Source organism: Onychostruthus taczanowskii, unplaced genomic scaffold, assembly GCF_017590055.1.
Source record: "Onychostruthus taczanowskii isolate IOZ18803 unplaced genomic scaffold, ASM1759005v1 scaffold160, whole genome shotgun sequence".
Lineage (NCBI taxonomy): Eukaryota > Metazoa > Chordata > Aves > Passeriformes > Passeridae > Onychostruthus > Onychostruthus taczanowskii.
Window position 1 is genome coordinate 193,900 of NW_024498796.1, and position 26,477 is coordinate 220,376.

Here is a 26,477-nt window from a genome sequence, read left to right on the forward strand (position 1 = left end):
AGGAACTCACGCCTGCCACCAACAAAAAAAGCAATGTGTAATTTCATAGTTAATGCACATAGCTATTAAAGGGAAGAAGAGATTCAACACTAACTTGACCAAACAATGTAATTTTCTAATCAGATACAACTTTGCATTTTGTTTGATTTTAAATATAAATCATTATCATAGATGGCAAAAGAAGACCCTCAAGAGTAGCAAATAATTTAGTTTAGTTTGTTCCATAAAAAAAGCGTTATAGTCCTTATTTTATCACAATTGCTGGTGACTGGAATGACAGGGATAATCAGGAAAGGGAAATAAAACCACTTTCTTCAAAAGGTTTTGTGATGATGCCCACTGGGCAGTAAAAAACTGAAACAAAATTCTACTAATTATAGAAAACAATTCAATAATATCCTTTCTTTTAATTCCAGCTGGTTATTCTCATGTCGTGCTACATTCACTTTAGGCAACCACGTAAATGCTGAATGATAAAAATGGCAAGTAAGATGTTTGTGTTTTGAATTCCTCCATGCCCTCTTCCCCTAACCTTTCGGTTAACTCTTGACCCATCAAGTCACAGTGGCTATTACAGGTGATTGAAACACAGAGTACGTGGAAAAATTTCTGCAGATTACAGGGCACTTTGAATCAAATACTTGACATGTTAGTTTCAGTATAAGAAAAAAGCAGCAGCCCCAGCTCCAACCATTTGCAACTTGTTCGTTCCTGATACTTTTTCTTACATCAGCATCAATTCAGTTACATGAATCAGATGAATCAGATGTTGTAGATTAAGACAATTGAGGGTTTTTTTGCTGTCTGTAGTAGACTGTCTGGGTACAACTCTCCCTCACCACTTAACATCATCAATGCACATGTTATTTACATGCATCACTAATATGCTACACTACTAAAAAGCAAAATGGACAAATTTTGCTCTGTTTAGTAACTAACTGCATACTACTGTGCCTCTCCTGCTCCATTACAAAGAATATAAGGAATCAGCAAGATTACATTTGAGAAGACAGGGGGTGGTTTTTTTGTGTCATTTTACTTTGGTATTCAACCATTACCACACTTTGAATTAAAAGTATACGAACCTCAGTAAAAGCCTCCTGAAAAACACCTTAAAGACAGGAAAAGAATAACAGTGATTTTACTCAGTACTAAATTGTTCAAATTTTCATTGTAGGTGGTACAGCCCACTAAACACGTATATACAGGCACCCAAGGCCACCCAAAAGACTGTGAGAACATATTTCTAAGACTACTGTCTTTACATCAACAATAGTTGTTTACTAACATGTGCATTGTCATCATCACCAATTATTTTATAGTAACTTGTCCATCCTAGTATTACATCCATAGCTAGATAATATGACATACTAAATTAACCAGTAAGTAAGTGTTGTATTGTGTTTTGTTATATTATATGATGATTTGGTTTGTTCCTTGTACCCCCGTAAGTTGTAAAGGTTCTGCCCTGGCTCTCTCTCCTTGATCGCCCTGTCTGTTACCTCTCCCCTCCCTGTTACCTCTAGCAACCTTTGTATCAATTCCCTCAGTCCCTCCCTGGTTCCCTGTCTGTCACTCGGTACCCCAGCCCTTTTATCTAGAATTTTCCACCCAGGGCATCGAGTGACTGGATCAGGGGCCAGGACTCCTCCCGTGCCCTTCCCCCGTTGGTTTTCCTACCTGCCTATTATCCTCCCACCACTCCCACCTTTCAGGTGATTTGCTGAAGACCACCCTTGTTCTCTGTATCCGCCCCACTTTAAAAACCCCGGTCGGAGCCCGGTTGGGTCAGTCTCCAGCTTGTGGGTCCCCTGGGCATTAAACCCGGATTGCACCACCTCTGGAGTCCGTCTCTTTTTTCTCCTCCTGTGGGATAGCAGCCCTTTAACTCTTTCTTAGCCGCGGATCCTCGTCCCTTAAGGCGAAAGCCTTAGGCGCTCCCCTGACCGAGCCCCGGATCGGGAGAGTGCCCCTGTGCTGCTGGCGGTGCTGGCCACAGCTAGCCGGGACGTATCTAAAGGCCAGCCGCCGCTGCAAGTAAGAAATTATCTACCTACAGAAACCTAGAAGTATTTTCAGCTTTAGCAGAGCTGTACATAAATATTGATGAGGTTGCTACATTCTCACAAGTTGTGGAGACTAAAAAATTTAAAAAAACATATTAACAATTCCCTTTACATTTTCTACATATTTTTATATGGAGCCATGGAAAAGGAAGTACGCAACAGAACTGCACCCTCAAATTAGTCAGCAATGTAAAATGTTACACATCAATATGCTGCAACCTATTTATATGCTGATATGCTTTGTTAATTCAGTGCGGAAATATATAAAATATGAACAGATGTGCCATGCAAAACCCTAATTTTGGGAATAAAGTTATATATTCATTATTTGTTAAGTCACTAAATATAAATCCACACACAAGCACTGCCTCTTCCCTCTCTGATTGTCCTTGAAGAAAGTTTGGATACAATTAAATTCTTTATAGACAGGAAATTAAACAAAACCAAAAAAGAATAAAAAATACAGAACAAATATAAGTTGTTTTCTAAACAAACCATGACATTTTTCTAGGTTATTTATTTTATCCTAATTGAACAGTTCTTTCATTTTTAATAACACTTGCTTCCCTTCTGATTTGAGGTTGGCGCTCATTATTCAAGGATACTAGACCTGATGAATCTAGGAGGTTAAGAGCATCAAAACTATCAAATGTAAAATACCTCATCCTTTTAAGATTTAAAACAAAACTGACACTGACTGTGTTATAATTAGAGTCATATATTCTTCAACACAATGTGTGTGCAAACTGTGTTTGGAGCAGTTTCTTAAATGACAGAATGACAGTGTGTCTATGCTATAGATGTAGCACCTTTAAATCTCCATTTAATTTAGAGCAGTCCTGGGAAGGATTCATTCACTCACCCGTATCCAGCTGTTGGCCTTCAGTTCCACAGCATTCTGTGGTTCACTGCTGTACAGACAGTATAAGCACCACATCAGAGTCTTCTGGCTTTCATCTGCAGGGAAAAAAGCAAATAAAGATATACTTAGAGGGAAAAGAAAAACCCAAACAAAACAGAGACAGAATCACAAACAAACCCTATTCATCCACAAAATTGAGACCCTAAATATCAGCCTCAACTCATGCTGCTTCTATTCTACCAGATTCATACCACACACTTAACTTTAATCACTATATACATCTTGTGTAATCATTTCTTTCAATAGCAGATTAAAAGGTACCAAAGTGTTCACAATCTATACAATAGTTAGATGATATTAAGAAACTTGCAGGACCTAGTAATTCATTCACATAAATAATACCTGAAGCTACCTTCAAGGAGCTTTCAACTCAGTAAATAATATCATTAATAACAGACAATAGTCTACAGTAGTAAAATAGTTTATTACATTGTGTCTAAAGCTTACACAACTCAAGTATGCTCAGTTACGAAAAACTAAATTTTGTGAAGTATGAAATCATTCATAACTAGAATATAAATTGCCAAATTCTCTGTAAAAATACAGAAAGAGTCTCCATGCATCAGGAACATGACATTTCTGCACACAGCAGAATAGCTAGATGATGATGCAAAAAAATCCTATTCCGATTTTCTGTTAAGGATCAGATTGGGTTTTACTTAATTCTAATCCACTGTTTCAAACGAGTTCACTTCTTTAAGGATCTACTATAAAATGAGCACAACTCTCTCTGCTCAGATGAACAGATATTATGGTGGAGTTGATTATCTGAAGTAAGCAGCTGAAGAGCCATTTAACTCATAATTATTTCCTACAACTTTGTTTTCAATAGGCTTTGGTGTTTTTTTTCCCTAATGTTCTTTGGCACATATTAAGACATTCTACAGTGAATTTAATGCCAGAACAAAACTGTGTGATTGAAATGAAAATTCTGAAAACTGGATGTACTTCAGATGTAATGTTCACTTAGTAAGCAATAAGCTTCTTGTTAAAAATAATACAAATAAGTGATACTATCAGTTTTAGGCATTATATTATGAGACAATTTGATTATCAAGCTGAACAAGTAAATTCTTTTGTTTTCCGTGTATTTGTTATCCAGGATGCAATAAACAGTATTATTTAGAAGTGTTTTGTTGAGAAAGCCTGAGGAAAAAATAAAAGGTCCATTAAGTAATGCCTGTATTTTCACCAGGTGATCAGAGACGTTAACACTGATTTAAACCAGTATTCTTCAATAAATGTCCAACAAACCTGGAGGCCATTACTGACCTCCCACTGAGTAACATCTCTGCAACAGGAATGGTTTCCCAAGCATACACTCTTAACCCACCACAGTTCAGGGTACTCTGCCATTGTGTGTTTGGGGACTTTTTAATATAAATAATAATAAGGCTAATAATTTCCTATGTTTTGTAATTCTGCAGTAAAGGATGCATCTTGCATACTGCTCAGCTAAAATTCTTAAACTCTGATTATATCCAACTGGCATTCAGACATCAGCACTAGTAGACAACTATCTCCTTCAAAAGGACCTTTCATCTAAAGTCTACTATGACATTATCTGGGAGGAAAAAAATAATGAGTGGTTTATTTAATTAAATTACTAAATCACAGCAAATTCCTTCTTGGAAAATAAAGATTTTAAACATTATTAATTACTAATACTAAATATTGCCTAATTACAAAATCTGACTTTTGACATACCCTTCAATTATATAAATTACACAGAAAAAGGGAAGAAGACATCAACTCCAAACCTCTTATCTCAAACAACATATACATAGTTCAAGTATTCTTTTGACTCATACAGTTTATAGTGTATGTCTACAATACATCAGTAAGTCATTTTATTTAAATTCTGGTTTTCTTTTTACTTAAAAAATTAAGAAAAGGGGTGAAGAAAATACATGTAAATGCTTGAAGAGATTTCTGGATGAGATTTTTGTTACATGTGATGACTTGCTGCATACTATAAAATACTTTGCATGTATTGCTGCCTGTCAGAAATGCAAATCAGTATGATGAAAGCTAAAATGATGAAAACAAAGCCTAGATAAACTGAGTTGGTACACTTTGCCAGCATAATAAATTTGCATAGATTAACATAGATAGATTCAAACTACATCCCCAGTGAAACCATCCTATGCTGGTCTCACAGATAAGTCAAAAGTTTCCAAAAAATAAGGAACTGGTACAAATTCAGATTTTCTTAGTTCAAAAAATTACTTTTTTTTTGCAAAAATGACCAAAACTGAGGTAGTCTCCCATAGGTCTGTGAAAAACAGGAAAAGGGCCCATACAATCCTCTTGCTGATATACCCCATGACACATTCTGAGGGAAACTCTTGGTTCACTGTTTTCACAGCTGCCCTGGAAGAGGGGATGAAAGATGGGAAGATTAGGACAGATCTTAAAATAATTAGAGCAGCTGCAAAATATAATCCTATCAAAAGACGAAACACAGAGCCATCAAAAACCTAGTGGTGGAATTTTCCTCCCAGTTTTCTAGCAACCGTGATCTCAATGGTAAAACTATCATCATGATACACACTGAAAAGCATTATCAGGGTACAAACAAAAGCATTTGATCTTACTATGGCACAAAAGGCTGCCTAATACCCAACCAATCAATTACTACATCCACAGAAATAAAATTAAAACCTCAAAGGTGAATATTCCAGCTCAAAAAAGGTAATCTACCAACCTATCTACAGGACTCCTTTAGGGAGGTTAATACTGTATTCCAACAAAGGGAATAAAAAATTTCTGTAGGAAGTTTCAGATAGCTTGGAAGCTGCTTTGGAAAAAAAAAGGAAAAAAGAAAAAAAAAGACCGACCAAAAAAAGGGAAAAGAACCCCAAAGAAACAAACAAGCAAAGAAACAAAAGAACTGAAACACCTCAAACCAACCAACCAGTCAAAAGCCCAAATTTTTTGATAATTTTGTACTTTTTTCCTGCCAATCTCACAACAAAAAAACTATTTAAAAAAAGAGACAAAGAACAAAAATGTATGTTTTTCTCATAACACAATGTAGTCTCAATCATCCCAAGCACATTCACTTTATAAATACCTGGCAGCCAGATAGAAGAAAGAAAACCCTAATCTTTCAGCCAGAAATATTATTTTTTAGAGTTTGCTGTAAAATTTTATTGAAATATATCACAAAACATGGATTAGCTAAAACTGAACTTTCTGCTGAAATAAGTCCATTCCCAAGCTTGCATGCTCACACACATATAATGACTTATAGAGCCACCAAGAAACCTCCAATTTATAGTATTACTTTGGGATTTGGGCTCAAAACTCAAACAAGAAGGGTTCCACCGAGAAGATAATCACACAGACAACAACAACAACAACGACGACAACAACAACAAAACCCAAACAAACCAAAAAAACAACTCCAAAAAAAACCCCAACCACCCAAAAAAACAAAAAAATAACCACCAAAAAAACTCCAAACAGAAAAAACATCACCACTGGAATTCCTAACCAAAGCTGAATTCTTACTGTATCCCTTGTGGTTCAGGACCACAAGTACAGCCATGAGATTTTCTTCAGTCGTGCTTCCCTCACATTAGCATTCTAAATAAGGCTAACTTGGTCACCTCCTCCTCAGGAGTGTTTATGAGGAGATTATTTTCCCTCAGAGGCTATGCTTCCTGCACTGAGCGGTCAGCCATGTCAGCTTCCAGCACCAACAGACATTCATCTAAGGTGATAGGTATTGTGGTTTGGACATGATGCAAAAGTATGATGTTTTTCCTGCTCCATTTTTTAGTATGAAAGACTGAATTGAACAAAATTAGCTCCTTCTTCTGTGAGGGTGGCCTGGTCTCAACACATGCCTGAATGAGCTATTTATCCAAATGAGAAATTATATGAAACCCACTTGAGAGTCAGCATCTGCTATAGCCAGGACTATCTCAAAGAATATCTTCAGAACCAGTGCCAAACAAAATGAAAAACTGCTGAATCTAAAATGCCACCAGTACAAAGGGTGCTCAGGTGGCTCTAAGAAGAGGAAGTGGTGCGAATGTATAAGCAGACATCTTCAGGTCTATTGGTGTCAGAAAATCTTTAACCATTAAAGTGAAGGATTTCATTTTGAGCAAGTAAAGCTCTCTGGCTTGCTTGCCACTTGGAAAAAAAAAACCTGTAGTAAGACTTCATTGTCAAGCAAACTTCAGAGGCAATGACCAAACTGCAGAAGAAGTGCCTTTGCAGCTTCAGAAAATGCTGAAGGAACACAAAAAAGAGGAAAGAAGTAGAGGAAACCAAGAATGTATTTGCTGGGATTTTTTTGGAAAGGAGCCAAAAGCAGACACAGATGGCTTTCAACTCTGGTGAGAAATATAGGTGAAGCTACTTTCTCTAACACAATACACTGTCAGCTCAGAAAAACTGACCATTGGAAGACTTGCATATTCCAAACAAAAACTTAGAAGCAAAGTGCGTAAACATCAATCATTACCAACATACTCAAAAACTATGATTAGAAGGGAAACCTCTCCGTAGTAAAAATACATCTGTAAAGCACAAAAATGCTTTTCAAAAGCACATTTGTTTCTCCGCAAAAGTGGTCTATGCCTAAACCTATGGTTCCTTCCCAAATTTTGCTTTCAGAGGTGACATGCTGACATTCTACACATCTATTATGCGTTTTACAGACAAGTTCATTTTGTCTGTGCTTGGAGCTGTCTAGAAGACAAAGCCAAAACAGAAGATGTATTCTGTGCTTGACTTAAAAAGCTCTTCTAGTTGAAAAAAATTTGCTCTTTTCTGTATTTTCCCAAAAGGAAGCATAAAGCAGAAGAGACATCATGTTATTTATCTTTGTTTTATTTCCCACTTTTATTTGTAGTGGTAATAAGAGCAAAAGAGTGACAAAAAGTTATTTTAAGGGGCTCACAGAGAAGGTCAGAATCACTTTTTCTGCTTAAATGAGATCCTAAGTAATTTATCAAAATTTTAATGTCTCAGTTCCCGAAAAATGCATCAGGACTGTTGAGACATAGCACAAGGAGTGTCTCCTCCCTCCCAACAGTTTTCCTGTGCCAAATTTATTTTTTTCTTCCATATTCTCACCCACACACATACTCACCACCAGTAAGAACATTTCATTTTTCCACATGCCTTTTTCTTATGTTACTACTTTACTGTTTTAATGTAGATTCTGTGTGCATCTTCACTTGTTAAGGATGGAGAGATGGGGAGAATACATCATAAGGATTCAATAAAAACAAACACAATCATAATGTAGACTAATTACAAAACACACCTATCAGAAAAGCTATTGCTTCTATCTTAGCATACACATATATTCTGACGCACACAGAAAGAAACTTTTGTTGAAAGTAATTTAAAGCACTAGATTTTGAACATATTGAGACTCCAGCAAAATGTAATCAATACAACAAAAAATCACGATGCATATAAACACTCACTGGGTTTAAAACCTACTGGTTCCAAATAAGATTCTGTAACTAAACCATGAAATCAATTAGATCCAAAAGTGAATTTAACATTTCTGAAGCCCATGTATTTTAAATAACATGGATAGCCTTTTCATCTCAAAATTTTACTTCAGTAAAAAAGAATGCTGTGTCTTCATGGAAAAAATCATAGCATATAACAAATAATTTTTTCGTAATTTCTACAAAATGAAGTTTATGGAACTGCTACAGAAATATCTTAACACATTCTTACCATATCCTATAACAAAAGGATTCCAACAGAGCCTTCCTAGAAGCTGTCCAATTAAAGGGAACTTCTGGATTGCTACAGTGGGACCCTGCTAAAATACAAACAAAAAGATACTAAATATATTGCACATCAAAAGTAGGTTAAGAGAACCGTAAATGATACACTGTTGTAAATTACAATCCCAATTATTATACTGTGAAATGCTCTGAAAGCAAAACACCTGCAACTATGTAGATTGTCTATAATGTCATCATTCAAGTCAAAACTTAGATAATTTTCTTACCTAATACTTCACTATGTTAGAAAATTTGTTCATTTGCCTCACATCCAGCAAGCAGATCAGTATTAGTAACCAGCAAGTATATGATTTCATTGTAGTAAAAGCCTAATTAACTCACATTTTTTGATGATCATTCTTACAATACACTGTCTCACAGTTTCTGAAGAAAACTAGTACATACTGTGGCATAAAATTATCTTTGTTACTTTTGTTTGTGTTTTTTAAATTAACTTCCTCAATAACTAGCTAATAACAAACTGACATTTAAGTTCTAACCAAATAGAAAACTATTTCACTATAGAAGTAATAGACAATGTAGTTTATATACAGTCCTGCATCATCAGTCTTATTTTTCCATTTTTGTAGCTTTACTATCTAATAAATGAAGGCTTTGAAAAATAGTGATAACGTGCAAGTAGCAGGGATGATAAGCATCTCCTGCTACTACAATAAATTCTTGACATTGTCTCATGTTGGGGGCTAGACCAAGACTTTCTGGGGTCCTAGTCATGAAGTCCATTTCAGACCATGCCTTGGATTACGTGAAGTAGCAACATTCTCTTTCCCCATTAAGGAAAAATAAATAGAAATATGGGAAGAAACTCCACTTCCACAAAACCTTTTACTTAAATTTTAACATTTAAAGTCAGTCCAGAAACAAACCTCACTCAGCAGTCTGTCTACAGATAAGAATATTTTAAAAAAAGAACTTTCATAAGAAGCAAGCCTTATGCCATAATGCAGTACTTCTAAGGCTAATTATATTGAATATATACACTGAAAAAGTGTATATTCTCAGAAAAACATACTAGCAACTAAACATGAACAACTACTTTTACTCAAGTGAGTGCAGACAACAATTAAATCAACAAATAAAACAGGCAGCAGCTTATGCCAATGATCTGACCATGCCGCTAGAATTCACTGTGTGTGCCGTAACACTGGGGTTAACGTGACAGCAGACCCTCTAAGATTTAAAGGATCAGTCACAGTTTTGCATGTTAAGGCCTTCAAATCATCCAATTTATGACCTGACAACCAGAATCAAATTCTTTTTTACTTAAAGTGTTTTTTTAAGAAGCTAGAGTATTGGCTGGGAAATTTCACGTGACATCAACCTATCAAGAAGAAAAAGTCCCTTTCACAATAAATCAGGGAAATAGGAAGCACATTCCTGTTTACATTACCTGTGACTGTTTCCTCAGTTTGCCCCTCTGATCCAGTAGTATCTTAGGTCAACAAGACAAACCTTTTTGCTACTGTTACCTTCTGGTTTTGTCAAAACATGGTGCAGATTTTTTTCAGAGGACCTCTTCAAAAGAGGGCACTCTTCCTTCTAAAGTCACTTACCAAATGTTTTATTGTTTCATAAAGCTGATGTAGAAATTCCTGGAGCTGGGGCAAGTGAAGGCACACATCTTTCTGGGATTCCAAAGTAGTGGCTTGACCCCATTCAACAGCTTTATCCAACCAATACTCAAAGTTCAGTTTGGGCACTGTAGTGTCCTGAGCCATTCCACAATCCTGAAAAAAAGATTTTAACTCCACATCAGGCAGCACTGAACACTGGCTTCAAATCAAGAACAAATATACAGAAGCGGAAGATTTCTGCTACCTTTTTGGTGTGCACACTAGAATGGGGTGTAGAGAGCGTCTGTTTATATCTCATAAGGCTGATAATTTTAGTTGCAATATTAAGAAGTTAAACTAACAACCCCATCATAACAAAGTAGCAAAGGGGGCACAGTAATCAGTAAATTATCTTAGAATAAATGTAACACCCAGATGTGTTAAGCCTTTTCTTATCCAACTTTGTCATCATGAATATTTCACTTAGAATTTTAGAATAATTTAAGCATGCATTTGTTTCAAATGCTATGTATGATGAAAAACTAAAAATGCCTGTTCCAAGACAAATTAAAGTATTAAAAATAGGTTCAATCAAAACAAAAGGTACTAGAAGGCCTTTGATCATTGTAATTTCTGTATTTGCAATCGATCATTAGATTTATGTGAAAAAAAGAGTATTCTCCTTAATAAAAACTAACAAATTTAATATTTCAGGTCTGTTTCCTCCTGCATACCATACAAGGAAGAGGGAAAAAAATATAACCATATGCAGCTTTATATATAACCCAGTTCTGAATGGAAGCTGTACCATAAATGATCTACATCCTATGGCACACTTCACTCTAAAAATCTGGTCTTTGCAGGATAAGCACTATCACCAAGCCAGAACATTAAAACCTAACCAAAATGTGCCAGTAAAATATACCAAAAAAAACCATACAATTTTTTCTGCTTTACTATTATATTTTTCTTTGACAGAAGGACAAAGAATAGCACAGCAGGCAGTACAGCAACCTTTAAATCTCTCTGAAAGAAATGTCTCATAGGCTAGAAGACCAAATGAGCACTTGCAGCCTTTCAATCATTCTTCTTTCTGTCAAAACTGTAAAGACAACTGTCAATTAACAGAATGTGGTGGCAATTTTCAGAAATTAATTGCTGCATACTTGGAGACAAATTCAGACACTCATAGATGCCACAGAAATGAATGAATATGTATCTTTGCAAGCTATAAACCAAAAAATAAACCAGAACCTCCACAGCAGCCCTGCAAACCAAGCTTGCTTGATACAGCTAACCCTTAGAAAGACAGGATTTGTACAGCATGCTAATCTCAGCCAGATAAAAATTTGAAGATAGTTAATAAGCTTGTTTAATTCTATGAGAAATAAATAAATAGATAAATAAATAAATAAATAACTCCTAGTGAATCACAACTATCATTTAAGTTTGGATCCTGTCCAGACAAAAAATAAAAAAAAAATTAAAAAATATAAAAAGGGAAAAATTAAATTGATGTTAAGCTGTTGGATTGCTAGTGTACAATATTATTTGCCCCAAACTGGTTCAAAGACAAGTAAGCAAAGCCACTGCTCTTGTGTTCTTTACTACACTCTGTTGGGGTCCGCTGTTATGTGTCTCTGCCCCGACACAGGGAAAGGTGGTTCTGGGCGGCCGCGATTGCGAAGGATGAGCCTGGACTCTTAGATTTTCGGTCTTCAGTTCTGTTTATTATCTCTTATCTACAAAGTTTTCTCTTTGCCCAGCCGAGGTCCGCTCAGCAGGACAGTCGAGTGCACTCTCCCCCGCCCACAGGGTGGTTGTGTCTTTTATAGTAAAAATTACGTGTGACATATTTACCTTTATTTCCTAATACTATTCATCCTTATAGACAAGTGCACTTTCACTATGAACCAATCTCCAAGTGCCAACATCACCACACAAAATGGAAGACATGAAGAAGAAAGAAGAACACAGGACCACGCCCTGAATCCTCCATCTTGCCTTCATGACCCCCCTGTACCTATTTTTCTAAAATTTATATTTCCCTCCATAAAGGTATCATTCACACCCAAGAAGTTCTCATTTCCTCCGTCACAGGTTCTTCTCCTTTTGATGGATCGAAATCCAACCACCAAACCCTTTTGGCATCATTCCAGGGTTTCCGAGCCCCCCAGGGGCTCCCCTGGTGTCTCTGCACATCCACAGTGATGTGCTGAGATCCCACACACTCCCATTTTTATCTGCCACTGTTGCTGTTGGCAGAGCTCTTAAGGGATCTGTGCAGTACCAAGATGTTGGTTACTGATCTTCTCTGAGTATCAAAACACATTATGAGACTCTCCATCGCAGCAGATGGCTGAAGCGACACGGGTCCCAGATGCAATTAGCCATCAAACACTTTTATCACTACAGGGACATAAGCAAGACTTTCAGAACAAGCTGAAGCCAGGAAGTGAACTAACACATGTGGTTAAATTAATGAGCCTATTTGACGTTTCCAAACAAGATCAATCCTACTAAATAACTGAAAAATCAATCCCCATACAAAATGGCTCCTAAAACTTTTAGGAAAGGAGATAAAAAGGAAAAAACAATCGGAAAAAGAGGAAGCACAACAACTCCAGCATTTTGGGGACAATCATGAATTGATTAAGTATTAATTGAGAATCCAAGGAAAGCAAATCAAGAAGGATAATCTAATATACTGAGTACCTGTTTCTACTACTTCAGTATGCAGAATGGCACAGCCATCACTCTTCTTTTTCCAGAAGTCTGAGATCCCAGTTCTCCAATAAGAAAGGTGTTTTGTCTCCCTGGTTATTATAGCTAAATAAACTGGATTGCACTTTTTTTTTTTTTTAAGCACTGCTACTTATTAAAAAACCCCAAAAACAACAGTACACATCATAAGTGAAAGAAAATCTTAGAAGTGTATCTCTCCTCTACACGGCAAGTGTGCATTTTTTACTGTTTCTGATAGCCAACTCCCTTAAAATATCTGAATATTTTGGAGATGAGAATTCTCCCATCAACAGACTTGCAATAATCACACAGAAGACAAAGCAGCTGTATGTTCAGTGCTATTCAAAACCCTCACCTTGTAGCATGAAAGCACAAACGAAGGACCTGGAACAAAAAAACCTCCAGCTATACAATCTAGGAATTAGAACATATCCTCAGAAGTATCAGTCCTGGCCTTGATCCTTTTGCATAATTTTCTGATGGAAATGAAACACCGCTCTGTTTCTAAAGCAAGAGTTCAGGAATTTTAGGTGCAGTTTAATGCTCAATTCATGGATACATTTATGGGTAAAAAATAGAGGAGTCAGTTTTATGTGCATTTCCAAAGTAGATTAAAGGTCAAATATCTGTGTTTTTCTGTGCAATTAATTTTCGGAAACTGCTAAAAATCCTAATATATCAGCAATAAGGAACAAATGATCCTTACGATTCAGAGATGTAATCTTCAGCGCACATTTTGAATAACCATTTAGAGTGACATGTAAAGATCTTTGCACTTTTTGGGGCGGGGGGAAGGAGGAAGGGTTGTGCACTTCCGTAAAGCTTTGAAAAAGAACTACTCTGGCAGTAATGGTAGCAGAATCCCTTACAGCAATTCTAACATAGTCACAGAATCCTCTGAGCTGTAAGGGACCCATAAGGTCCACCACGTCCAACTTTTAAGGGAATGGTCTATAGGGAATGGAACCCACAACCTCGGCATTGTTAGCACCATACTCCAATCCACTAAACTCATCTCAGGGTTGAATGTAGATTTTCAAGAATCACCAAAAATGCTAAAGGCATTGCTGCTCTCTGTTTTGGAACACCACCAATTCACAGTTTTTATAAAATTACTTCAACTGTAGCATCTAGTCCTGAAGAGAGCAATTTGATTAATACAGCTTACTCTTGTTTTCACCCCCACATTACTGGAAAATACACAGTAAAGCTACTGTGTATGTATAAATACTGTGAATTTATAAATAACCTGATTAAAAAGCAAACATACCAGAGACACAGATTTAATCTCAAAAGCCATCACAGGATATAGGATATGGTTTACTAGAGAAATAGAAAACTGTTAGGTAATCAAAGGTAACTTAAATGTTCAGGTCCCAGTATCAAAGTGAATATATTAGAAGAGCTACAGGAATCACAGACAATAAATACTTGATTAGTAATTTGACTTACAATACTGACTGATATATTCCTAAAGTCTCTTTCAGATTAATTTAGATTCTTTTCAATTAGCAAGGACTCATTTTAGCTGCCAAAAATGAAAAACTGATTCTTATTTTGACTGGGTTCTCCACAACACAGCAAATTCAGAAGCCAGATTTGTTGTGAATCATCTTACAGTATCTTTTACTTCCAGAAAGAAGTCTTTAGCCCTCTTCTCTGAGAACCCCCAGGCAAACCCTCTTGGCCTCATACTTTCAAGCACACAGAACCTTGGGGACCACTGGTATGAGGGTACTCATTACACCTTTCAGAAGTTAATGGCAGCACTTCCAACAAGGAATTTTATTCTGTCAAGTGAGCTCTCTGGATAGTATCTGAAACATACCACTTTAGTCACTAAGTTTTGTTACCAGATCTTGAGGCAAAGTCCCCACATCTTGCTTTAGTAAGTTCAAATAAATTACAATTAAACTTTCATGAATTTATTTCTCTTTAATCTTTTAAATTCAGCGGCTAAATTTAAATAAAGCCTTTTAAGTAGAAGGATCTTTGAGGTACTATTAAGGTACAATATTTCCTTATGTCACAGTGTTCCAAATAAACATGACTAAAACTTGTATTCAAGGTATAAAGCTCCCACTTTGCCTTGAATCAATGATAAGTAGTTTCATGCTCCAAATGAACATTTTACTTTCCACTCCTCCTCCTCTTCCTTGTCCTCTCTTATAAATTACCTACCAGCAATCTCAGCTTATGAAGAAAAGCACAAAATAAGAAAACAGTTAAAAATACTCTTATGATGTCAGGGCCCAAGGGCCCCAAGCACAAAAGGTCAACATTAAGATAACAAAACATATGGATATAAACTCCAAATTCCAAACTATTTTAAGGTGCTTTCATACTTACAAAAGCAGTAGGACAGTCCTTTTGTGCGTATTTATTACTCTAATATATATTAGGAGATAATATTACCAATTAGGAGCACTTCAGTAATTATATAATCAAAAGATACTACCATTTTGACTCCTTAATCACCTTTAACTTGATTGTGATACAGCATGGTTGATACAGTAATATAACAAAAGAGTATTAATTTTTTCAGTGTGTCAAAGATTATTATAATCAAGTCACAAATTTACTACCTAATGGATATTCTGAGTTTATGCAAAGAAGGAAAAAAAAAAATAAGCAATTATCCTGAACACTGTTACTATTTTCTCATTTATTACTTCTCTACATAAAATATCTATTTCTTTACCTTGTTCTCAAGTATATTTTTCATCTTCACCTTGACAAGTCTCCTTCTGCTTGCCAAGAACAGAAGAAAATTCAATATATACTTAGATAGGAAGTAAGAGCAAACATAATTTAAATCTGTTACCAGCCTCCCCCAAAAAATTTTTTTAAATAGTTTATTAGAAAAAAAAACATTTTTTTAGAAACTTCAGAAAGGCCCAGGAGTAGTAAAGACTATGTGAAAATTAAATACTATTATTAATTTCAATTATGAAAATTAAAATTATTACTATAAAATTATTTATTCCTGTCATCTTATTTTCCAGTACAACTCGTTGATATATTAGCTTCACAGACTGCTTTATAGGTTGGTATTAAGTCTAATCTACACACAATGGCAGTCCAGCAGTCAAGAATAATTGAGAGAATAACTTCCATCTTCATTTTAGACTGGTGTGCTTACAAGCAGTGTTGATTAGTGCTCATTTTTTATTTAGTAACTTTTCACATAAATCCAAGTTCACCTATTTCTCTTTGTGCCTACATCCACATATATTTTAAAGCAAGAAAAAACAACTGTTATAGAAAACTGCCTGTCTAAATGCGCACTTTTCAAATTAAAACAAATTGCATGCTACTATATCTTCCCCTGGAAATAAAATCAAAGGACACAGTTTTGCCAAAACAAAGGAATCAATATTGACTAAGCAACCTGTGAAATCTGGCAAACTAAACAGCTGTCAACCTGGTGGCTAACATTATTATTCAATGTTTAGACTAAAAATTCTCCAGGAGAAAGTAATTAACTCTTCTATTTTGCTGCTCTATATTTGTTTCTTCTATTTACTCTGATAATTGGTAATTTAACAGAGTTGCCTTCTGAATTACATTATCAGGTCTCACAGGAAAAAGAGCTCAGTTTTCATCTAAGCAACTGTGGTCCCCAGCAGGGCTAATTTTGTGGACAGTATATGTATTAAACCTCTTGCACAGGTTTCATCTGCGTATCACTGCAAACTGCAGAATTTTATTTCCAGTTTCATTCTGTTACTCTACAGGTCTAGAGAAGACCTGATGCCCTGAGGAAGCAAGATTTACTGCGATTCATGCAAGATCTCCCTTTTTCAGATACTCTGAAAAATTACATCTCCCTATCCCTGCAAAACGACTGTATGATCACAATAAAGCTTTCCTCTACCAGAGGGTGGCTAGGCACTGACCAGGATCCCCAGGGAAGTGGTGACAGCACCAGCCTGGCAGAGTTCAAGAGCACCTGGACAATGCTCTCAGCACATAGTGTGACTCTTGGGGTGTTCTGTGCAGGGCCAGGAGCTGGACTCGATGATCTTTGTGGGTCCCTTCCAATTCAGTATGTCCTGTGATTTCCATTAATCAGGCTTCATGACCCCAAAAATATAATTTATTTGCCTCACACAAAAACTAATTTTAAAACTTCTGGTTTCAATAGCTCATCTTGTAGCAGCAGATCTTTCTTCTAACCTACTCCATTTCAAGAGGTTTGAAAACAAAGAATAAAACCCTATTTAATAGGAAAAGCAGAAATAATATCTCAGCATATCCATCTAACTCTTATCTTATGCCCACAGGAACGGTAAAAGCAGGAGTGATATCACTGAATTTTACATATGTTATTTGTTACCTTTCCATAATGAACCTTAACAGGGCAAGAAGGCAATGAACTATACTTTCAAATACAAAAATAAGTAAGAATCACATAATGGATTTTTAGGAACCAGCTGAATAAAAAATCTGATCACAGTCCATTGTAAGCCACTCCAGCAAGGAACACTCCAAAGAAGTTACTAATACTCCATCACCACTAGTACCTTTTTGTTTTTTAAGTTAAATTTCAGAGGAGAAAACAGGCAACAAAGTAAGGTACCTTTACATCTCTGGCAGAAGACTCAAAGTACCAAAACATACAACGTCCTAGTTTAAAAGAATTTCAACGTCAGCAGAGCCAGAACAAAATCCAGCAAGACATGCATAAAGCTATCTGTAGCAGAACACAGGGAATCAGATGGATGCACAAAACTGAAATTTGTTTCAAGGCAATTGGGCAAATCCCAGATTTGACCAGCGCACACTGCTGTTAAGCAGATCAACATGACCTTCTAGAACAAAACCCAGACTTGAAAGAAACAGGGGGCTGCTAGCTCGCCCCTTAATTCCTTGCTTGCTTTTCCATATGTGGAGTGCTTTCCTCTTATCAGTGATCCACCACAGAGGTAACTACAATACACCTCAAAATACAGCAGAAGCTAAAATTTACATCCTGAAAATGTGTGACATGGTGAACAGAAGCACAAACAAGCACACACCTTCACCACTTTCTAGAAATGGAGGGATAGAAGGGGGGTGTGAAGCACATCTCCTTTCAATATATTTCCTCAGTAAGGTTTATGTATTTTGTCTTGCAGTCTACACAGTACACCTTACAAGACTACTTGGTAACACTCGGGTCACTGGAATGTAGCAATCTCTCCTAGTGCTTGAGGAATTAAGTTTTTGGTGGGATATCTCTATTGAAAATTAATATTCAAATATTCTTGGATTTAGTTTGTTGGACAGGGCCTATTCCTCCAGTCCAGCTAATTTTCAGCTCATTTCTGTGACAACAATATAAATAAAGATGACACATGGGAAACTGCAGCTAAAACAAAGAATAAAGGCAACTCTGGAAAGAGACACTGATTGAGCCTCCAAACTACAGAAGGCAGAACTGTCTCTGGTATCTGCCAACATAAAAATATTTTTACAGCACTTTGCAGAAAGTCCAATTATTGCTAACACCACTTTAGATTCACTAACAGTTACAGGGACATCACATAACAATTGTCTATGGGCCTTTGATAACAGCAGTCTAAACGCCACATAAGGTAGATCTTATTTTGCAGGTTACAAGAAAAGGGATGAAATGCTGGTTGTGTTTACATCAGTGGCAAAATTTTTGTTAGTCTCAATGAAGCCTAAGTTTCACATTAAGCTTTCATGACAGTGAGAAGCCCATCCATATAAGATCTTACCACGTAACTACATTAGAAAAATTAGGCCTTTTAGCAATAATGGTAAATTCTTGTTAGATTAAATCTATTGTTTGTACCCACTCTCCTATACCAAATCTGCCAGCTAATGCATCACTCCCTATCTTGTAGATTACCTGATAAAATACAGTTATCTGCGTTATCTGACTATAGTCTTCATTAACCAGTTCTAGCAAATATGCTCTCACAAAGCTTCAAGTAAGCCAAAGGAAAGTGAATGAATTATAGTTACTTACATAATGAGCAATTTTCTTAGCAAATTATAAATTCTTATAAATTCTACTTTTTCACTTAAAACTTCTGCATGTGGCTACCCCTCTCTCCCATAGCTTAAAACCAATATTAGAGATTTTATACTGTCATTTCAGACATGGGAAAGATTTTCTTCCACTTCTTCTCTACAGAATAACACTTCAGAAAAAAAAATTTTCTGGGGGGTGCTGGTTGGCAGCGGCTCAGGGTGAACCAGCAGTGCGTGCCCGGGCAGCCAGGAGGGCAAACCCATCCCGGGGTGCATCAGACACAGCATCACCAGCTGTGATTGGGATCATCCTGCTGCATTCAGCCCTGGTGCAGCCTCACCCTGAGCCCTGTGTGCAGTGCTGGGCCCCACACTCTGAGAAGGGCGGGCAGGTCCTGGAATGGTCCAGAGGAGGACAGCAGAGCTGGTGGAAGGGCTGGAAGGCACATCCTGTGAGGAGCGGCTGAGGGCTCTGGGTTGTCTGGTTTGGAGAGAAGGAGGCTCAGGGGTGACCTCATTGCTCTGTACAGCTCCCTGGGGAGCAGACTGGAGAAGGAGCGCTGGTCTATTCCCAGGATTTCCTGGAATCCAGTAACAGGATATGTGTGAATGGTTCAAGCTTTATCACGGGATGTTCAGACTGGACACTGGGAAATCTTTCTTTAGCAGGAGGAGAGTGGTCAAACAATGGAAGAGGTTTCCTACAGATGTGGTTTTTGCTCCATGTCTGTCAAGTGCCTTAAAAAGAGGCCCTTGGACAATGCATTTAATATCAAAGTTAACATTTGTTCAGCTGTGAATCAGTCAGGCAATTTGACTAAATGATTTTTGTCCCAGAAAAATAGTCCATTCTGTTCTATTCTGGTCTGAACATGAACCAAACCAATCACCCAAATTTCTCTCATCACAGAACCTCCTCCTCTTCTATCAACTTGTATTTGTATACTGCTTGAGTGGAATAGAGAGAAACCTATTTCCTTAAAATACAGTTCCTCTGGAGAAAGGGAAAAAAAAAACCCAAAAAACACAACAACAACACAAAACCCAACAAACCACAAACCAACCTAAGTTAAGATTAATTCAAAGTTTCACCATGGAATAAGCAGCATTTTGTGTCAATTACATACTATGAGCTATCAGTGATGGGGATGTGGCATATACACCAATCCTTGGCACTTTCTTTTTCAGAAATTTAAGTTCTGCAATTAACAGATATATTATAAAGTCATTCCTTCATGTCCAAGCATGAACAGAAGCACATACATTAAACTGTACATAGCAAGTCTCACCAGAGGAGTCACTTATAACCTGTAGTACAGTAGGAAATGTGTATTCCTTTATACTAGTGTATCAAGCAATAGCAACTACTTCCACCTGTATGTACTAAAATTACAAGGAGGCAAGGGGAAAACCTAAAAAAGTTCCTGCCAGAACATAATCTTCCTCCAGCTAAGCTGTGGGGGTTGGGAGGGAAAGCAACAGGGACACAACCTGTTTACATGCAGAGAAAAATGACTACTCACCTTTCTTCCTTCAATTAAGTAATGAATGAACACTAAGGGGCCTCATATTTCCAATAATGCTTCCATAATTGTCATGCAACTGCTAAATTCAGGCTGTCTCCTGACTTACACAGGTATTCGAAAAGAAGATGTATGTTCCAAACTCTTTATCTCAAGTATGTGAACATAAGGTAAAATACTGACTGTGCAATTAATATCCAGAGCTACCCATACAGTTGGGTTCTAATTCTTATACTAAGAATTTTTACAAGAACCTCTAATATTTAGTAATGAAACACATACCTTTCATTGAAATCACACACTTCTACGGAGTTAAAGCATTTCTGCGTAAGCATAAAGAAACAGAGGAAGAGAAAACAATTTCTTCAAAGTCACTGAGGAAGCATACGACAAAAAGAGATGAAACACACAAATCTCATATACTTTAGCCTATTAGGAAACACTGCTTTTCAAGGCTTTTCTCAAAGATAATTTATTATTCACCTTAAGCTCCTCAAGCATGACATGACAATTTATACAATGATGGTCAATATTCCACCAAAAAGAAAATGACCACGCAAGAATCCTAAAAAAGTATTTTCTTTTCAGTTTATATTACACTTACTTATCTTTATATGAACTCTAATCACAGCTTAATAAATGTAAGTACAAAAATCTGTGATAAGTATTCAGAGAGTCCACAGTAAAAGCAAGCCTGCAAATGAAAGAAAGCACTTCTCTGGCATAAAAGAAAAGAGTCTCATACTTTTCCCCCTCCTCTCTCTCTGACTACTCACACTCAGAAATAGCCACAAAATAAAATCTTCAGAATAAAGATGTATTTATGACACTAAGTACATCTGACAGAAGAAGAAAAATGTATTCTTCAGAAGAATAAAAATAACTTAATGACATTCACATCAACATTTACACGTTTTTGTTGTACATTATCTTAACACAGTCCCACAAATACTTGTCCCTGGAGTCCATTGACAAGGTTTCATGCTATTCACAGGCATTAAATCAGGCCATTCATTCTTTGCAAACAAGAAGAGATAAGTTTCCTCAGAAACATTTAGAGCAAAGACTTTTGGTCATTCACTCAGTCAAACTCACACAGCAGCAACAATTAGCTATGTGGCCACTTAGACTGAAGCCAGGGAACTGACATTCAAATTGATGAGACAATGATTTGTGGAATTTTCAGTCAATTATTCCTGCATATTTTATGAGCATTTACTTTTTAATGTGCTACAGACGATCCTCCGACTTGTCAATAATGCCTGTCACATTTGTTCACGAAAATCTCACAATTTTGCCCCTGGCACGAAATTAAAGCTGTATTTTTCTCTTATGGAAAGAAAGCTTCTTATGAATGTGGTCAGTTGATGATAAATGAGAACTTCCAATGTACAGCATAGAAAAAAAATACTAACTAGTGGTATGTCTCCTGGCCTCTTCTACTTGGACACTCATTTATGTCAATTTAGTTGATACCTTATTAAAGGCCTATCTGGAATACTTCAATACTGTCACATAGTTAATCAACATTTATAAAAAAACCATGTCCAATGAATCTACTAATAGGGAGGAATGACAGCACTACAATTTGGCTTCAGGAATCAGAAGTCTAAGAATTCAATTCTCACTTCTGACATATAACACTAAAGAAATTAAAGTTAGTTAAGTAGGCTCATTCTGCTTCACCTCTGCAGAAGCTTGGTTAGTTCTACTCTGATTTTAAAGAATATGATATTTACTCATATACTTGTTTACTTTAAAAAAAAAAAAACAAAAAAACCCCAAACTAAAACCAAATACCTGGTAACATCAGATTTATTCCATTTACAATTTTTTAAAAAATCTATTACGCTCAAAGATTTACAAAGTTCCTTTTGCTGCAGTAGCCTTGTGGGTTTTATTTTGCAAGATTACCATAAATGATGCTGCGCAGATTAGACTTGAGCAAGTAATGTGTCTTTAGACAGTGTCCAGTAATATCTGTACAATTCATCACTAGTAAAATTATGAAACTATAGCTCACAGTATTGCTTAGAAATATAATTTCGATTGGAAGTTAAAAATGCATGGAGAAGTACTATATCACAACCCTGCAACCATATGCAAGGCTGACAGTTAAAAAGCTAACAGAAACCTCTCACAAACAGCAAGGGGAAGACCTTGTGACATTAATCTGACATTATTCTGCCCTTTATTATTACACAGAGTAAAAGCATTCTTGAACAAATTTTAAAGACACTGTAATCAAAGCTCCCAAAATTCAGAAGAGTAAATTGTGATTGTTAATACAAATAAAATAATATAATCTAGATATCACATTAATTTATTACTTATGTTTACTGGGTTTATGGTTAATATAATACTAATAAAGAGTATTTTGCACCCCTATAATATTTAACATACTGTACATTCCTGTCACTTAGAAAGTGGACTAACTGCACGATCCTAAAGTGTTCTTGGGAGCTGGTGGTATGTGCCACCAAGTCTCAAACACAAAGAATTTTCTAATTCCCAAAGCTGCATGAAAGAAGTTACAGATTTTTAATGAGTATTACCATTGTCTTCATTTTAATAACATTAACAATGACAGCAATTTACTATAGCATTAACTGAAAAACATTGTCTGGGAATACCCTTCTTGGTGAAAGTTGAATCATTTAAGATTTGATTTTTGAGAGCTGTTCTACCACTTATACATGTAGCAAGATCTTCACAATCTGACATGCTTTTGTGCATTGTTTAGGTATGTTGGCACAAAATATGCTGTACTCATTAAAAATAATTTTTAAAAAATCATCTGATAAAGACTGAAGATTTTTATTTGGGAATGATCTCATGCAATATATATATCTTCCTGTAAATGCCAAGAATTATTCCACAAACATCAAAGAATTCTAACACTGAGTTCCTGTTTCAAGAAAAACTTGTTTCATCTATCTCTGTCACCCTTCTCAAGATCCTCCACCCATATGTCTTTTGGAAGACATCTTTGCCAAAAGCAGCACCTTCACAATTGTAGGGCAGTATACTGAAACATACGTCTTAGGGAAAAAGAAATTATAGTTTAAAAGTACACTGAGCACCCAAGGCTGTTCCACTGATGGAACACCTGTGTCCAGTGCCTTCAAAGGGGTATCATTTGTTGCTTCAGCTCCTCATAACATCACCCCAACTCCACCAGTGTCCCTTAAGACACTTTCACCCATGGTATTCTGTGGTTAATTTCACAGGCACTCACTCCGCTGGTCCATATGCATGTGCTGACCAGATGGAACCACAGAATCCCACAATGTTAAGGAGGCCGAATGGACGCTATAGATCATCCAGTCCCAGCCCTCCCTGTCACAGGCAGGGACATCGCCCACTACACCAGGTTGCTCAAGGACTTACGCACCCTGGCCTAGAATGCTGCCAGGCATGGGGCACCCAGAACCTCCCTGGGCAGCCTTTTCCAGTGTCTCACCACCCTCACAGGAAAGAATTTCTTCCTAATACACAAGCCAAAGTTCCCCTCTTTCAGTTTGAACCCTTTGCCCCTTGCCTTATCACTACAGTTCCTAATGAAGAATCCCTCTCCAGCTTCCCTGTAGGCCTTCTTCAGATTCTGGAAGGTGGCTATGAGTTCCCAACACAGCTTTCTGTTCTTCAAGCTGAACAGTCCCAAATTTCTTTGCCTGTCTTTGTAAGGGCGGTTATCCAGTCCTGGAGGAGGACTCCTAGCCAACAACATGGGAATAGGAGCCTTTCTCTTTGACCTTCCCTTCAAATGTTAGAATACATAAATATATATATATATATGTATATAAAACAGAATCACCATAAAACCTTTATCCTGCTTTCAAACTTGGTTAAAATTACCACGTTCAATCCTTAGTAGCCAAAGAATCACACACATCTCACTTCCTGAGAATACAAAGACAAAAAGCACAGAAGTTATTCCCAAAACTGGATCCATGCTTGTAAGCGAGAAGATAACCTCCGGGATGTGTTTCTGACCCGGGTTTTCCCAGTGCCACGCTCTCTGGAGTCAGGCCCCGGCGGAGGGGCCCAGCCCCGCAGCGCCACCGCTGCCCAGGAGGCGGCAGCAGTGAGCACGGGCCCCGCCGCGCCGAACGCGCCCGAGGCTCTCCCGGCAGCGCCAAACCCAACAGGCTTCCATGGATTCGGGAGCGCCTCGCCCTGGGCCTTCCGCAACGTCTCCACCCCTGCTTCAAATAGAGTGATCAATTCTTACGACACAACTTTTCAGCCTTGAGCTAAGAAGGCGAAATGAGCATAAACCCAAATAATGGAGCAAGTAACGCATGTAACTCAGAACATAAACTGAATTAATTTATTGGGCGCAGAGAATAAAGCTTTCTTTTCACAAAAGAGATGGGGGACAGCTTCAGATCCTTTACATATCAGAAAAAAAATCCCAAATTCTGAAGGTTCTTCTAGTTTTCAAAAGCCCATCACTAGGTTGTTATATCATAGTACTTTTACCTAAAGGATTCTTCACTCTGAGGGAGAGAGCATTATGCCATTTTAGTTGTTTTAGTTATCCTCCCACATGAAAAATGGTCATTCAGAAAATTTTTGAGAGGAGTGGAAATTTAATTACCTACATTTGTGAACCAAACCCAAAACTTAAAATGTCAAATTCTCCTAGCACTTATGGGACATCTGTCTTCCCTAATCTTTAGTTTAAATAAAAGGCCAGCTACATTTTCTGACAGTATTCCCTAAAAGCCTACTCTAGTGGAGCTCCTCCACCATAGCAGATGTCTGCGTCAGATCGCACAGGACAAAGGTTGCCAAAGTCTGCTGAATCAGAAACAAACCCCCTCCCTCTACCAACCATTTAGGAAGGTAGCCGTGTATTATTGTTGCACCGGTCTTGCGCATATATCACAAAATGACCTTTTGTCACTCTGTTTCCTCCCAAGGAGGGGGAATAGCAAGGCGCAGACAGCACAGATGTCGATGTCTCTCTTTGCAGATGTTTTCAGTACCAGACAGTACCCACACGGGGAGTACAAGAAGGCTGGACATGGATTTTTTACAGGGGCATGTAGTGATAGGACAAAGGGGAATGGCCTTAGAGTAAGTTTAGCTAAATGTTAGGAAGAAACTTTTCACCCAGAGGGTGGTGAGGCACTGGCACAGGCTGCCCAGAGAAAGTGGGGATGCCTCATCCCTGGGAGGGCTGAAGGCCAGGCTGGCCGGGGCACGCTGGCACGGACAACACACCGACGGCAGGAGCGAGGCACGCACAGCGCTCGGGACGCAGCGCAGGCCCGGCCTCACCGCCACGGCCACCTTCCTCTGCCGACCTCAAAGCCTCAGGGAGGGCCTGCCCGACGCCTCGCTGCCCATGTCATCCCTTCCCCGGCGGGCTCGTCGCCGCCAGCTCCCGCGGAGGGCGGAAGGGGAGGGCACGGAGCCCGGCGGACGATCCGCACTAGCGCATCCCCTTGCCGCCACGACAGCCCCCGGCCCGCGACCACCGCGGCGCAGACAGCGGGGGCAGGACGGGCGAGAAGCCGCCGCTCCCTTCAGCGGCTGGGCAGGTCCCGCCGGAGCTCCCCGCGCCCGCTCCGCTCCGTCCCGCCCCTCCCTCCCCGCCGCTTACCGCGCCCGCCGCCCCGCACCATTGGAGTTTTCGCGCGCGCTGCCCCGCTGCCCCGGGCCGCGCCTGCGCTGAGGGGCGGGGCCGCCTGTCCCCTGGTGCCCCGGCGCAGCGCGCGTCTGCGGGGTTTGGGCTGGGGTTTTGGAGGAGGCTGTTAGAGGGTCGCTGGCCTCCCGGAACTGACCCTGTCTGAGTTAAAGAATTGTTTGGATAAGGCTCTTAAGCACATGGTTTTACTCTTGCGGATGTCCTGCGCAGGGCCAGGAGTTGGATTTCCATGGTC

General features: G+C 38.1%; 1 protein-coding gene across 1 annotated transcript in view; it reads right to left on the minus strand.

The window, feature by feature from the left end:
- The window catches only part of FANCC (FA complementation group C), a 77,130-nt gene extending 50,883 nt beyond the window's left edge, over positions 1-26,247 (minus strand). Inside the window, exons 1-4 of the mRNA XM_041399464.1 lie at positions 26,198-26,247; positions 10,331-10,504; positions 8,704-8,791; positions 2,929-3,023 (exon numbers count right to left, since the gene is read on the minus strand). Coding sequence (XP_041255398.1) covers positions 2,929-3,023; positions 8,704-8,791; positions 10,331-10,495 — 348 coding nt within the window. The 5' untranslated portion in view covers positions 10,496-10,504; positions 26,198-26,247. The remainder of the gene's footprint in view (positions 1-2,928; positions 3,024-8,703; positions 8,792-10,330; positions 10,505-26,197) is intronic.
- Positions 26,248-26,477: the final 230 nt, after the last annotated feature.